This window comes from Phyllobates terribilis, unplaced genomic scaffold (assembly GCF_046119375.1).
Source record: "Phyllobates terribilis strain yellow unplaced genomic scaffold, ASM4611937v1 Scaffold_3__8_contigs__length_932513732, whole genome shotgun sequence".
Lineage (NCBI taxonomy): Eukaryota > Metazoa > Chordata > Amphibia > Anura > Dendrobatidae > Phyllobates > Phyllobates terribilis.
In genome coordinates, this window is record NW_027362763.1 from 908,543,449 (window position 1) to 908,557,381 (window position 13,933).

At 47.5% G+C, this 13,933-nt stretch overlaps 1 protein-coding gene across 2 annotated transcripts in view; it reads right to left on the bottom strand.

Annotated features, from left to right (window-relative positions):
- The window catches only part of ANAPC1 (anaphase promoting complex subunit 1), a 186,128-nt gene extending 173,871 nt beyond the window's left edge, over nucleotides 1-12,257 (bottom strand). For both annotated transcript variants that reach the window (XM_073672779.1, XM_073672780.1), the window contains exons 1-2: nucleotides 11,721-12,257; nucleotides 10,669-10,830 (exon numbers count right to left, since the gene is read on the bottom strand). In XM_073672779.1, coding sequence (XP_073528880.1) covers nucleotides 10,669-10,830; nucleotides 11,721-11,933 — 375 coding nt within the window. In that variant the 5' untranslated portion in view covers nucleotides 11,934-12,257. The remainder of the gene's footprint in view (nucleotides 1-10,668; nucleotides 10,831-11,720) is intronic.
- Nucleotides 12,258-13,933: the final 1,676 nt, after the last annotated feature.

Below are 13,933 nucleotides of genomic sequence, written 5' to 3' on the forward strand. Positions count from 1 at the left end.
CCGACTTTTGTGTCGATCTCGAGTCTTCCCTGCGTGTGAAGCGGCTGTTATTTTGTGCTGGCTGAGAGACGGACCAGCCGGAAGAGTTCCGAAAGGCTCGGAATCTAGCTTGGTTACGCTTGTTATAATTGCGTTTGGGTTTCAGTTGGGGAAGAGAGGTACTCTTACCCCCGGTGGCGTTGGATATCATTGTGGCCAACCTTTCACCGAAAAGCCGACCGCTGAGGTATGGAAGGTGCGTGAGGGACTTCTTTGAGGCTGCGTCCGCTTTCCATTCACGCAGCCAAAGGATACGCCGAATAGTGATGGCGTGTGATACTGCCCCCGCTGCACCTCTTGCAGAATCCAGAGCTGCATGAAGCAAGTAGTCTGCCACAACTGGTATTTGAACTGCTTGTTCTGACAGTTCAGGGGCAGAAACTTGAAGGCCAGTTTGTAAATTTTTTGCCCAAGCCAGTATGGCCTTGGCTGCCCAGACTGAAGCGAACGCGGGAGCTAGGGAGGCTCCTGTGATTTCGCAAATTGAACGAGCCATACTTTCTACCTGCCGGTCTGCGTCCCTGAGGGTTGAGCTATCTGGCAGTGAAAGAAGTGTCTGTGCTGCCAGCCTGGAGACTGGGGGGTCCACAGCTGGTGGGTCTGTCCATTCTTTGAGGATAGATTTTAAATTCTGAAAGATTCAAGAAAAACTTAGGCGGCTTCAGGGCTCCTTCAAATGAAATGTTATCTTGTGGTGCGTCCGGGGTCGGATCAGAGATATCCAGCACCCGATGTATGGACGAGATTATGTCCTCAACTAGCGCTGTATTGCTATGTGGGCTTAGAGTTAGGGATCCATCAGTTTCTTTGTCTGATTCGGAATCTTCTGACTCCTGTGTGTCACTAAGGTGTCTCCTAGGTGAATCAGAATGGAGTATTTCTCTGGACGGGGAATGGTTGTCACGGGTGTGTCGCCACGAAGATCGTCACGATTACACAGCCTGACTTCTCGCAGCTGACTTTTTGGTGCTTTGTGTTTTCGGCAGTGAGGGAGTTAATTCTCTCTCTCTCTGTGCTAGACGAGGTCCAGCCTCGCCCAGCTGCAATCAATGTTGATTTAGTGAGACTCCTTCAAATGCCTGCTGGTCTGTTTGGGAAGTGTCGGTGAAAGCATTTCATACAGACTAACAGAGCGGATCGTGGTATTTGGAGTTTCTGAGATAAGTGTATTTGGAGTGTTTCTTCCCTTCCTCGCTTTATCATTTATCTCCTTTCCCGTTGGTGTTCCCTCTGTTGTAGTTGTGTAGTTTTTGTATGCAAGGTGGTTTTGGTTTTTCCCTTGTACTGTCTCGTTCGTCTAAGTACTGTGTGTGGGCATATTATTACTTGTCCCCTTTTGTTGTGATCGGGGTCCTTCTCAGGACTAGATTACTTAGGTACAGGGATCCTCAGGAGGTAGGGGTTACGCTGGCGGCCTGGACCTCTGTACCTTTAACAGTACCTCCAGGTTGAGGGATTAGTCAGGGCCCCAGCTTAGGGTCAGCTTAGGCCCCCCTACCTCCAGTATACTGAGACAGCGTGACAATGGTGCGGAGAAATATAATCCCCGTCCCTGGTAGGGGACTGTCTAGATGACCTGGGACTACGGTATCTGTCCCTAGACAGGGATGACCGTGTGCTGTGTGATGACGCAGATGAGCGTGACCTATGGGTGCGCTTGCGTCCTGACCCTGACCTGGATGTGCCTGGGTCAGTATGTGGCTGAGTCAGACTTTCCCTTTGCTAGGTAGTCTAGCAGAGGTATGACTTTGCAGAGCCTGAATCAATAGTCATAGATTGTGACATTTGAGTGGCCCATTCCTCTCTGAAGGGTAGTAGGGGCTGCTTGGGACTCTGGCACAGTAGTCTGCGTACAATCCTTGCAATGCGGATATGCCGCTGGTAAGAGCATTACTGCAGGCTTCTCACCACTCTGGAAAAGCAGTCCTGCCTGGTTTTCTTAGACTTTGAACCTGGCATAGTGCACCTGGAGTGGCTATGCAGGGTGGGCTAACTGTGCAGAGGAGGATACAGAGTGTTAAAAAATTCACAGCTGAGGGGTAACTCAAGCTGAGAACTTACCCCACCAATGTGCCCCTGTGAGCAGCGCTGAAAAAGCCTGGTCCTGTGCCTCCCCGGAGACCTGGCTGGCCTGTGAATATCCTGCAGCAGTAACGGCCGCCGTAACTCTTCTCCTGTATCCTGAGGTGAAGGAGAAGGGGGGCGGAGCGCTGCAAGGGCGGCAGTTTCTATGGGGATGTGCGCCCTGCAGCCTAGATCTGCCCCCTGTGTGACACCGCAGAGTGTCAAAATCGTCATCCGGGGGCGGGCCGGAGAATGGGCGGTGGCTTCGGCTAGGCCGAAGCCACGGTCTAAATTTATAAAGGGCTCCAGGCCGGCGCGGTAGTCTGGGGGGGGGGGGGCGGATCAGAACCGGAACCCCCTGGATTGAAAGGCAGAATGGCAGTGGGGGGCATAAATGGAAGGGGGGCTCTGAAGAGAGTCCCCCTTAGGCGCTTTTAGGGAGAAAGCTGCCGCAGGTGCAGAGCCTGTGAAGGCCTGTGCCTGTGTGTGCCATGGTTGCCTGCACTCCCCCCATGGTTGCCTGCACTCCCCCCGGCTCCTACAGGATCCCACAGACAGACTGGGGCTCCTGTATTGCTGCTGGTCCTCGGCTGCGATGTGCTGGCTGGTGAGAGCTGCAGATGCTGCCGTCCAGGCCCTACCTGATGGTGTCTCAACCTAATACCCCCAGGGGGGATTAGGGAGGGTGCCGCTGTCACCGTCAGGGGGCTTTGTCCTCGCCTCACCTTCGGACCAAGACCGAGGGAATTGGGGAAGGAGGGGGATTCTCAACTTCGAGCCTGACCTGAGGGGCCAGAGAAGGAGCAGCATGGTGGTTACGCCATCTCAACTTCAACTGTGCACCCCATAGTAGGGGGCAGAGGAAGGAGCCATGCCGGGGGTCTCTTAAGAGACCCTCTTTTCTTCATCTGTAATCCCGTGCTGAAGCGAGGGACGAGTGAAGGTCTGAGGTGTGCCTCCTTGCGACACTAAGCAAAAACTGAAGATGGCTGACGCCGTCTAGGGGTGTATTCTGCAGGGGAGGAGCCACAGTTAATCTTTTTCAGATTATGCATAGTGTCGCCTCCTAGTGGACAGCAGCATAACACCCAAGGTCCTATGTCCCCCAATGAGGCGATAGAGTAACAGGAAAAAAAATTCCAAGTGCAGTGAAATTGCAATTCCACAATTTTTTTTTTTTTCTCGTTACGCTGTTTACCGAGCAGATTATTTACTTTTCTATTTTGATAGATCGGACATTTCTGAACGCACCGATACCAAACGAGCTTTTTTTTTTTATTTATTTTTTATTGTGTTTTGAATAGGGCAAAAGGGGATTGATTTGAACTTGTTTTTTTCTATTTTATTAATTTTATATTATTTTATTTTTTTTTAACTTTTCACTTGCTGCAACAGTTCCCTTAGGAGAGTTGAATCTACAAGATTTACAAAGACAGGCACAGGGGTCTTCTGCAGAATCCTGGCTGTTATGACAATCCATCAGCTTCCCGCGATCACATGACAAGAGTGTCGATGGGCGGGTCTTGTGACATGCTTCTGCCAGGCGCGAGTTAAATGCCACTGTCAGAAATTGACAAAGCCATTTAAATTTTTAACAGCCGTGGGTGGATCTCAGATCAACACGCAGCTGTTGGGAGGTACATGACAGCTGATCAGATCAGCTGTCATGTGCAGGGAAAGATGCTAGCTCAGCCCCAGAGCCGCATCAAAAGCAAGGAGACAACCTTGGATGCACCTTATAAGTCCAAGGTCGTTAACGGGTTAAAAGATGTCAACTTTTGGATCAGATTTCAATTTTGCCATCAAAGAAAAATCACAAACCAACCAACGTTGAAAAACATACACCAGATTTACTTGTTTAACCCCTTAAGCCCCGCGGGTGGTTTGCACGTTAATGACCGGGCCAATTTTTACAATTCTGACCACTGTCACTTTATGAGGTAATTACTCTGGAACGCTTCAACGTATCCCCCTGATTCTGAGATTGTTTTTTCGTGACATATTGTACTTCATGATTGTGGAAAAATTTCTTCGATATCACTTGCGTTTATTTGTGAAAAAAACGGAAATTTGGCGAAAATTTTGAGATTTTCAAAATTTGAATTTTTAAGCCCTGAAATCAGAGCGATATGTCACACAAAAGAGTTAATAAATAACATTTCCCACATGTCTACTTTACATCAGCACAATTTTGGAACCAAAATTTTTTTTTGTTAGGGAGCTATAAGGGTTAAAAGTTGACCAGCGATTTCTCATTTTTCCAACAAAATTTACAAAACCATTTTTTTAGGGACCACATCACATTTGAAGTCACTTTGAGAGGTCTTTATGACAGAAAATACCCAAAAGTGACACCATTCTAAAAACTGCACCCCTCAAGGTGCTCAAAACCACATTCAAGAACTTTATTTACCCTTCAGGTGCTTCACAGGAATTTTTTGAATGTGGAAGAAAAAAATGAACATTTAACTTTTTTCACAAAAATGTTACTTTAGACCCAATTTTTTTTATTTTCACAGGGGTAACAAGAAAAAATGGACCCCAAAATTTGTTGTGCAATTTCCCCTGGGCACGCAGATACCCAATATTTGGGGAAGAAACACTGTTTGGGCGCACGGCAGGGCTCGGAAGGGAAGGAGCGCCATTTGACTTTTTGATTGTAAAATTTGCTTGAATAATTAGCGGACACCATGTTCTGTTTGGAGAGCCCCTGTGTGCCCAAACTTTGGAGCTCCCCCACAAGTGACCCCATTTTGGAAACTAGACCCCCCAAGGCACCTTTCTAGATGCATAGTGAGCACTTGGAACCCCCAGGTGCTTCACAAATTGATTCGTAATAATGAAAAAGTGAAAAAAAAAAACACTTTCATTTTTACGAATCAATTTGTGAAGCACCTAGGGGTTCCAAGTGCTCACTATGCATCTAGATAGGTGCCTTGGGGGGTCTAGTTTCCAAAATGGGGTCACTTGTGCGGGAGCTCCAATGTTTGGGCACACAGGGACTCTCTAAATGCAACATGGTATCCGCTAACAAATTGAATGGAAAATCGGCTCAAATTGTTAGCGGACACCACATTGCGTTTGGAGAGCCCCTCTGTGCCCAAACTTTGGAGCTCCCCCACAAGTGACCCCATTTTGGAAACTAGACCCCCCAAGGCACCTTTCTAGATGCATAGTGAGCACTTGGAACCCCCAGGTGCTTCACAAATTGATTCGTAATAATGAAAAAGTGAAAAAAAAAAAACACTTTCATTTTTACGAATCAATTTGTGAAGCACCTGGGGGTTCCAAGTGCTTACTATGCATCTAGATAGGTGCCTTGGGGGGTCTAGTTTCCAAAATGGGGTCACTTGTGGGGGAGCTCCAATGTTTGGGTACACAGGGGCTCTCCAAACGCAACATGGCGTCCGCTAACAATTTGAGCCGATTTTCCATTCAATTTGTTAGCGGACACCATGTCGCGTTTGGAGAGCCTGTGATGTGCCTAAACAGTGGAGCTCCCCCACAAGTGTCCCCATTTTGGAAACTATACCCCTCAAGGATTTTATTAAGGTGTATAGTGAACATTTTGAACCCAGAGGTACGGCACAGAATTTGTTTACATTAGGTCATCATATTGAATAAGTTGTCATTATTCTTGAGCGCAAGTGCTCGCTACTCGAGTTTGCATCGGGTACTCCGGTATGCACCATGTACAGCGTGTGCTTGAGTGACATGCTCGAGTCCCTGCTCCGCATGTTTCACGGTTATTAGGCACCCAAAAAAAAACATGCGGGGATCGCTCGTGCATGGCAGGCAATCCCCGTAAAGTTTTTTGGCCGCGAAGCATATGGGGCAGAGACTCGAGCATGTCACTCAAATACCCACGATACTCAATGCATACCAGAGCACCCGATGCAAACTCAAGTAGCGAGCACTTGCTCTCAACACTAGTCACCATATCGTCATCTTTTTTTCTTACTTTTGAAAAAAATCCCAACCCCAGCCCTAGCCCCAGCACAACCCTAGCCCCAGCACAACCCTAGCCCCAGCACAACCCTAGCCCCAGCACAACCCTAGCCCTAACCCTAGCACAATCCTAACCCAAGAGTTTAGTTTTGACGCCGTTCCTTGTGCGGTATAAGTGATTAGACGACTTTATTCTTCGGGTCGGTGTGATTACAGCAATGCCAGAATCATATGGGGTTTTTATGACTGACAGCTGTCACACACTAAAAGACGCATTTTTTGTAAAATCTAGTTTTTGCATCGCCATATTTTGAGAGCTATAATTTTTCCAGATTTTGGCAGACAGTCATGTGACGGCTCGTTTTTTGCGGGATGACTTGACGTTGTTATTGGTGCCATTTTCAGGCACGTGACATTTTTTGATCGCTTTCTATTCCGATTTTTGGGAGGCAGAATAAACAAAACCAACAATTCAGGAATTGTTTTTTTTTTTTTTTATTATTATTCTGTTCCGCGTGTGGTAAAATTGATGAGGTAGCTTTATTCTTCGGGTCAGTACGTTTACAGCGGTACCACATTTGTATAATTTTTCTATGTTTTGGCGCTTATACACAATAAAAGCTATTTTATAGAAAAAAATATTTTTTAGCATCGCTTTATTCTGAGAGCTGAAACTTTTTTATTTTTCGGCTGATGGAGCTGTATGGCGGCTTGTTTTTTGTGGGACGAGATGACGTTTTCAGCGGTATCATTTTTATTTATATGCGTCTTTTTGATCGCGTGTTATTCCACTTTTTGTTTGGCGGTATGGTGATAAAGCATTGTTTTTTGCTGCGTTTTTTTTTTTTTTTTTTTTTTACCGTGTTCACTGAAGGGGTTAACTAGTGGGACAGTTTTATAGGTCAGGCTGTTCCGGACGCGGCGATACCAAATATGTGTACTTTTATTGTTTTTTTTTTATTTTTTTTATAATAATATTTATTGATGGGTACATTATATTTTTATTTTTGGTGTATTATTTTTTTTATTTTTTTTATAATATTTTTGCACATTTTTTTTTTTTTTTTTTTTTTCCACTTTCAGACAGTTTGTACACCTTATTACTTTGTCCCACTCTGGGACTTTCACTTTTTTTTTTTCTGATCGCCTGCATGGCATAGGAATGGAGCACCATCCCTATGCCATGCAGGCTGTCAGAAGTGCACAGTGTTAAGATTGCTTGGAGATGCACTGCGCATGTCCAAGCAATCTTCCTGCTCTCTGGTGACCCGGATGTTGTCATGACGACATCGGGTCGTCATGGCAACACCCGGGAATCCGCTGCAGTCTGCGCTGGAAGCCGGAAGAGGAGGTGAGTATCGCCGATCACCTCCCCTTGCCCCCGCAATGCCGCGATCGATTTCGATCGACTTCAATCGCAGCATAGCGGGGGTTAATGTGGTGGGAGCGGTGCAGGACCGCTCCCTGCACATAGTACCGGGTGTCAGCTGTGACAATCAGCTGACACCCGGCGGCGATCGCGCCCGCACAGCCTGTGTGCGCGCGCGATCGCCATGACGTACTAATACGGGTCTGGCTCTTAAGTCCCAGGGCACAGACGCGTATTAGTACGTCAAATGTTATTAAGGGGTTAAAGTAGACCTAGTCATAACCCACAAAAATCAAACATCTAAGGCTAGGTTCACACTAGTGTTCGGCATGGCATTCTTTCTGCTCCTTTAAATGAACTTCTGCAAGAAATTTCTCATTCCTTGGCCCCCTTCACACGTCCTGATATTTCTGGCACTGGAAAAAACAGTAACGGTGTTATCAGTGTGCGTCAGTGTGTGTTTGTGTACAGGGTCTTGAAAAGTATTCACTCCCCTTGGCATTTTTTCATGATTTTGGTACCTCACAAGCTGGAATGTTACTGGATTTTTTGAGGGTTTGCATCAGCTCATGTAAAAGAACATGCCTACAACTGTGAACCCCCCTAAATTCAGTACTTTGTAGAGATTTCTTTTTTGGCAATTATAGCTGCAAGTCGCTTTGGATAAGTCTCTATCAGCTTTCCACATCTTGCCACTGGGATTTTTGCCCATTCCTCAAACTGCTCCAGCTCCTTCAAGTTAGATGGTTTCCTCTGGTGAACAGCAATCTTCAAGTCTTACCACAGATTCTCAATTTGATTAAGGTCTGGGGCTTTGACTAGACCACTCCAAAACATCTACACGTTTCCCCTCAGACCACTCGAGTGTTGCCTTAGCAGTCTGCTTTGGGTCACTGTCTTGTTGGAAGGTGAACCTCCGTCCCACTCTGCAGCTCCTTCAGGGTTACCTTTCGTCTCTGTGCTGCCTCTCTGATTAATGCCCTCCTTTCCCGGGCTGAGCTTTTTGGTGGGCGGCCCTCTCTTGGGTACCATGTTATATCCAATTGATAATGGATTTGATGGTGCTCCGGGGGATCATCAGAGATTGGGATATTTTATTATATAACCTAACTCTCACTTGTACTTCAACAACTTTGTCCCTGACTTGTTTGGAGATCTCCTTGGTCTTCATGGTGGTGTTTGGTTAGTGGTGCCTCTTGCTTAACCCCTTTATGGCCCTGGACGCATAGGTATGTTCAAGGTAGTCTACTCCGAAACTGAGCCCACATCAGTTGTCATGTGCCTCTAACAGCCACTATGGAATCACGTCACAAACCGAGCCCATCGGCGCCTCTCTCACATGATCGCAGGGCGCCGATGGGTTGGCATAACAGCCGGGGGTCTGCAGAAGACCCCCATGCTTGTCAATGCAGATCTCCTACGAACGGCAACCTGTGGCCGGCGTTTATGGGAGATGATTTCTGTTTGATTGGGACCTTTCCATTACTAACCCTGGGGCTTGATGCCAGCTGTAATTTTTGACAAATCATAGCTGACATCAAACTCAACTATCATTACCCAGATTGCTACTACAGCAGAGCAATCGGGAAGAGCCAAGCAAAGCGCCAGAACTGGCGCATCTAATGTGATGCACCACTTTTGGGGCGGCTAGGAGCTGGTATTTTAGGCTGGGAAGGGCCCTATAACTAGGGACTTCCCTGCTTGATAGTATCAGCTCACAGCTGTCTGCTTTACCTTTGCTGGTTGTCAAAAATAGGGGGGCCCCCAATGCATTTTTTTTTATTTGCCTTATACACTGCTCAAAAAAATAAAGGAAACACTTACATTGTGTTGTTTAACTCCAAGTGAATCGCACTTCTGTGAAATCAACCTGTCCAGTTACGAAGCAACACTGACTGTGAATCAATTTCTCCTGCTGTTGTACAAATGGAACAGACAACCAGTAGAAATGATAGGCAATTAGCAAGACGCCCCCTATAAAGAAGTGGCTCTGCAGGTGGTGACCACAGACCATTTCTCTGTTCTCATCCTTTTGGCTGTTGTTTTGGTCACTTTGACATTTTGTCATTGCTCTCACCCCTAGAGGTACAATAGCATGAGGCAATGTCCCAACCCACAGAAGTTGCTCAGGTAGTGCAGCTCATTCAGAATGGTACATCAATGAGAACTGTGGCAAGAAGGATAGCTGTGTCGGTCAGCACAGTGTCCAGAGCATGGAGCAGATACTATACCAGGAGACAGGCCAGTACACCAGGAGCCGTGGAGGGCAACAACCCAGCATCAGGACCGCTACATCCTCCTTTGTACAAGGCGAAACAGGAGGAGCTGGGGAATCCCTCAGGAAAACATCCGCTGCCTCATTAGGAGCATGCCCAGGAGTTGTAGGGAGGTCACACAAGTACGTGGAGGCCACACACACACACACACTACTGAGCATCATTTCCTTGTCTTGAGGCATTTCCACTAAAGTTGGATCAGTCTGTAATTTGATTATTCACTTTGATTTTGAGTATCATTCTAAATTCAGACCTCCATGGGATATTAATTTTGATTTACATTGATCATTAAAATGTTTTATTGTTTTCAACGCATTCCACTATGCAATGAATAAAGATTTGCAACTGGAATATTTCAGTGATATCTAGGATGTGGTATTTTAATGTTCCCTTTATTTTTTTGGGCAGTGTACATGTACAGTAATCTACACACGCAAGGCACTAATTATATATCTCACGGATATTTATAATCTATTTACCCCATATCTATCTAACACCTAAACATCTGTCATTTCTATTCGGCATTATATTTCGGTACGGGTCACAAGGACAGTAGAGAGATGTCGCACTTTGTCATCCGTGCTGCTGGAAAAAAAAGGACATGTCCACATGTGGGTCACACAGAATCCGTGTGAACACATCGACATGTGCGCAGCTCCATAGATTATAATGAGTGCGCATGTGTACGTGTCTCCAGCACGTGTGAGAACTGTCACCACACGTACTGGAAACCCTGACATGTGAAGGGGGCCTTATAATGGATAAAAATGGCGCCAGATGGACCCTATTCAGCACTGGTTTATGTTTAGGAGACCACCGTTTTAACACAGAGGAGGAAAAAAAAAGGATCAGCATTTGTCACAGAGCCTCCTAATAGAAATTCCAATGCAAGTGTATGAACCTGACTTGGCTCTAGGATCAATAACTTTTCTTTTTTTACACAATGCTACATACATTATCACTGTAACATACCTGGATGACCGGGCTGTCAATTGTAAAAGCTTTATACACTGCAGATGCATGTATTTTACTCCCTTTGCTCCAAATGACCATGTTCCCAGCAACATAAAGCTCTTCGTCATACTCCACATCTTCACTAGGGTCACCAACAGCTTTCCTTAATTGCCAATTTTCCTGAGGACCAGAGAAAAATAGAAGAATATACTGAAGACAAAGGTAAAATCAAAATCAGCAGTACTTCACTAGCATACACAGAATTCAGTGTAGGGCCCCTGTGCAAGAAATGTGTTTGTGCCCCCCTCCTTTAATGGTCACCAAGCTGACCAGGAACCAGAGCCGTCAGCTGCCTTCGGTGTCCTCACCATCGCGCATGACGTCACTGCCCCCAGTCATGGGCATGCCGAGGTCAGCTGCTGGCCGCAAATTGGAGTGCAGTGCAGGGAGCGGGTGGATCCCCTGCGCTGCAATATTGGTACATGACAACAGTCACTACGTGGCACATTACCGGCAGGCACCTGGCGACAGTCACTACGTGGCACATTACCGGCAGGCACCTGGCGACAGTCACTACGTGGCACATTACCGGCAGGCACCTGGCGACAGTCACTACGTGGCACATTACCGGCAGGCACCTGGCGACAGTCACTACGTGGCATATTACCGGCAGGCACCTGGCGAGTCACTACGTGGCATATTACCGGCGGTACATGACGACAGTCACTACGTGGCATATTACCGGGGGTACACGACGACAGTCACTACGTGGCATATTACCGGGGGTACATGACGACAGTCACTACGTGGCATATTACCGGGGGTACATGACGACAGTCACTACGTGGCATATTACCGGGGGTACATGATGACAGTCACTACGTGGCATATTACCAGCAGGTACATGACGACAGTCACTATGTGGCATATTACCAGCAGGTACATGATGACAGTCACTATGTGGCATATTACCAGCAGGTACATGATGACAGTCACTATGTGGCATATTACCGGGGGTACATGATGACCCACCACCACCACCCACGCCACTCCCCTCACTCCCCCAGTACCTTGCTCTTCTCGTGGATGGTCACGTCCCGCAGGGATCCCACCAGTCCCGCCGCCCCGTCCGAGGACCAGAGCTCGGTGGCCGGCTGCAGCTGCCGGAGCTGCAGGTTCAGGGCATTAGGATGCTGCTTGCTGTGATCGCGGCCAGAAGGTACAAACTCCTGCAAATCCCCTGCTGCAATCATTGTTTGCCTCTCTTCATAGATGTGCGACATGGGGTCCCAATATCCACATTATTTCTACAAGAGGGGGAAACAGTCAGGGAAGACCAGCACGTCACACTGCTCACACTGGGCGCCGGGGAATGTGGCGGGGCAGCACCGGGCTGGGACCGCAACACTAGCAGCACCGCGCTTTACGGTTGTGCTCAGTCCAGAGGCATTACACACCGGCTCATGTGAACACACCACACAGAACAGCCGCAACTACTGTTACCGGCTGCTGAGCCCAGAGACGGGAATGGGTCTACCCCGCCAAGTGTGAGGGGATGGAACAGTCACGTGCTTCTCAGCAATCACGTGACACTTCGCATCACTTTTCGTTACTTGGTGTGCGCCCCCTACAGGCCGGAGGTGTAATGTGCAGATCTCCGGAAATGCAGACTCTGGGGAGTTATCTGTATGGCAGGGCTGCTACACGGGGCAGTAATGGCTGCGGGGAGCACCGGAGCCTTGTCTGTACCGGGGGGATGCACGAGTGTCAGATCTTACGGGTTATGTGCTCTAGCTAGTGTACGTACAAGGGGCCCAGAGGTGTAATAGAGGGGCTGGTGTTGGGAGCCAGAGGTGTAATAGAGGGGCTGGTGCTACTGGGGGCCAGAGGTGTAATAGGAGGACTGGTGCTGGGGGCCAGAGGTGTAATAGGAGGACTGGTGCTGGGACCCAGAGGTGTAATAGAGGGGCTGGTGCTGGGGGCCAGAGGTGTAATAGGAGGACTGGTGCTGGGACCCAGAGGTGTAATAGAGGGGCTGGTGCTGGGGGCCAGAGGTGTAATAGAGGGGCTGGTGCTGGGGGCCAGAGGTGTAATAGAGGGGCTGGTGCTGGGGGCCAGAGGTGTAATAGGAGGACTGGTGCTGGGGGCCAGAGGTGTAATAGAGGGGCTGGTGCTGGGGGCCAGAGGTGTAATAGAGGGGCTGGTGCTGGGGGCCAGAGGTGTAATAGGAGGACTGGTGCTGGGGGCCAGAGGTGTAATAGAGGGGCTGGTGCTGGGGGCCAGAGGTGTAATAGAGGGGCTGGTGCTGGGGGCCAGAGGTGTAGAATCATAGAATGGTAGAGTTGGAAGGGACCTCCTGGGTCATCTGGTCCAACCCCCTGCTCAAAGCAGGATTCACTAAATCATCTCAGACAGATGTCTGTCCAGCCTCTGTTTGAAGACGTCCATTGAAGGGGAACTCACCACCTCTCGTGGCAGCCTGTTCCACTCATTAATCACCCTAACTGTCAAAAAGTTTTTTCTAATATCTAATCTGTGTCTCCTCCCATTTAGTTTCATCCCATTGCTTCTAGTCTTTCCTTGTGCAAATGAGAATAAAGATGATCCTTCTACAATGTGACAGCCCTTGACATATTTGTAGACAGCTATTAAGTCTCCTCTCAGTCTTCTTTTTTGCAAGCTAAACATTCCCAAATCCTGCAACCGTTCCTCATAGGACATGGTTTGCAGACCAGTCACCATTCTGGTCGCTCTTCTCTGAACTTGCTCCAGTTTGTCTATGTCTTTTTTAAAATGTGGTGCCCAAAACTGTACACAGTATTCCAGATGAGGTCTGACCAAAGAGGAGTAAAGACCGATAATGACTTCACGTGATCTAGACTGTATGCTTCTGTTAATACATCCCAGAATTGTATTTGCCTTTTTTGCTGCTGCATCACACTGTTGACTCATGTTCAGTCTATGATCTATTAGTATACCTAAGTCTTTTTCACATGTACTGTTGCTTAGCTCTATTCCTCCCATTCTGTATATGCTTTTTTCATTTTTATTGCCCAGATGTAGTACTTTGCATTTTTCCCTGTTAAAAACCATTCTGTTGGTTGCTGCCCACTGCTCCAGTTTATTTAGGTCTTTTTGAATCCTCTCTCTCTCTTCTCTAGTATTAGCTATCCCTCCTAGCTTTGTGTCATCAGCAAATTTAATCAGTTTACCCTCAATTCCTTCATCTAAATCATTGATAAAGATGTTGAACAATACAGGTCCCAGGACGGAGCCCTGTGGT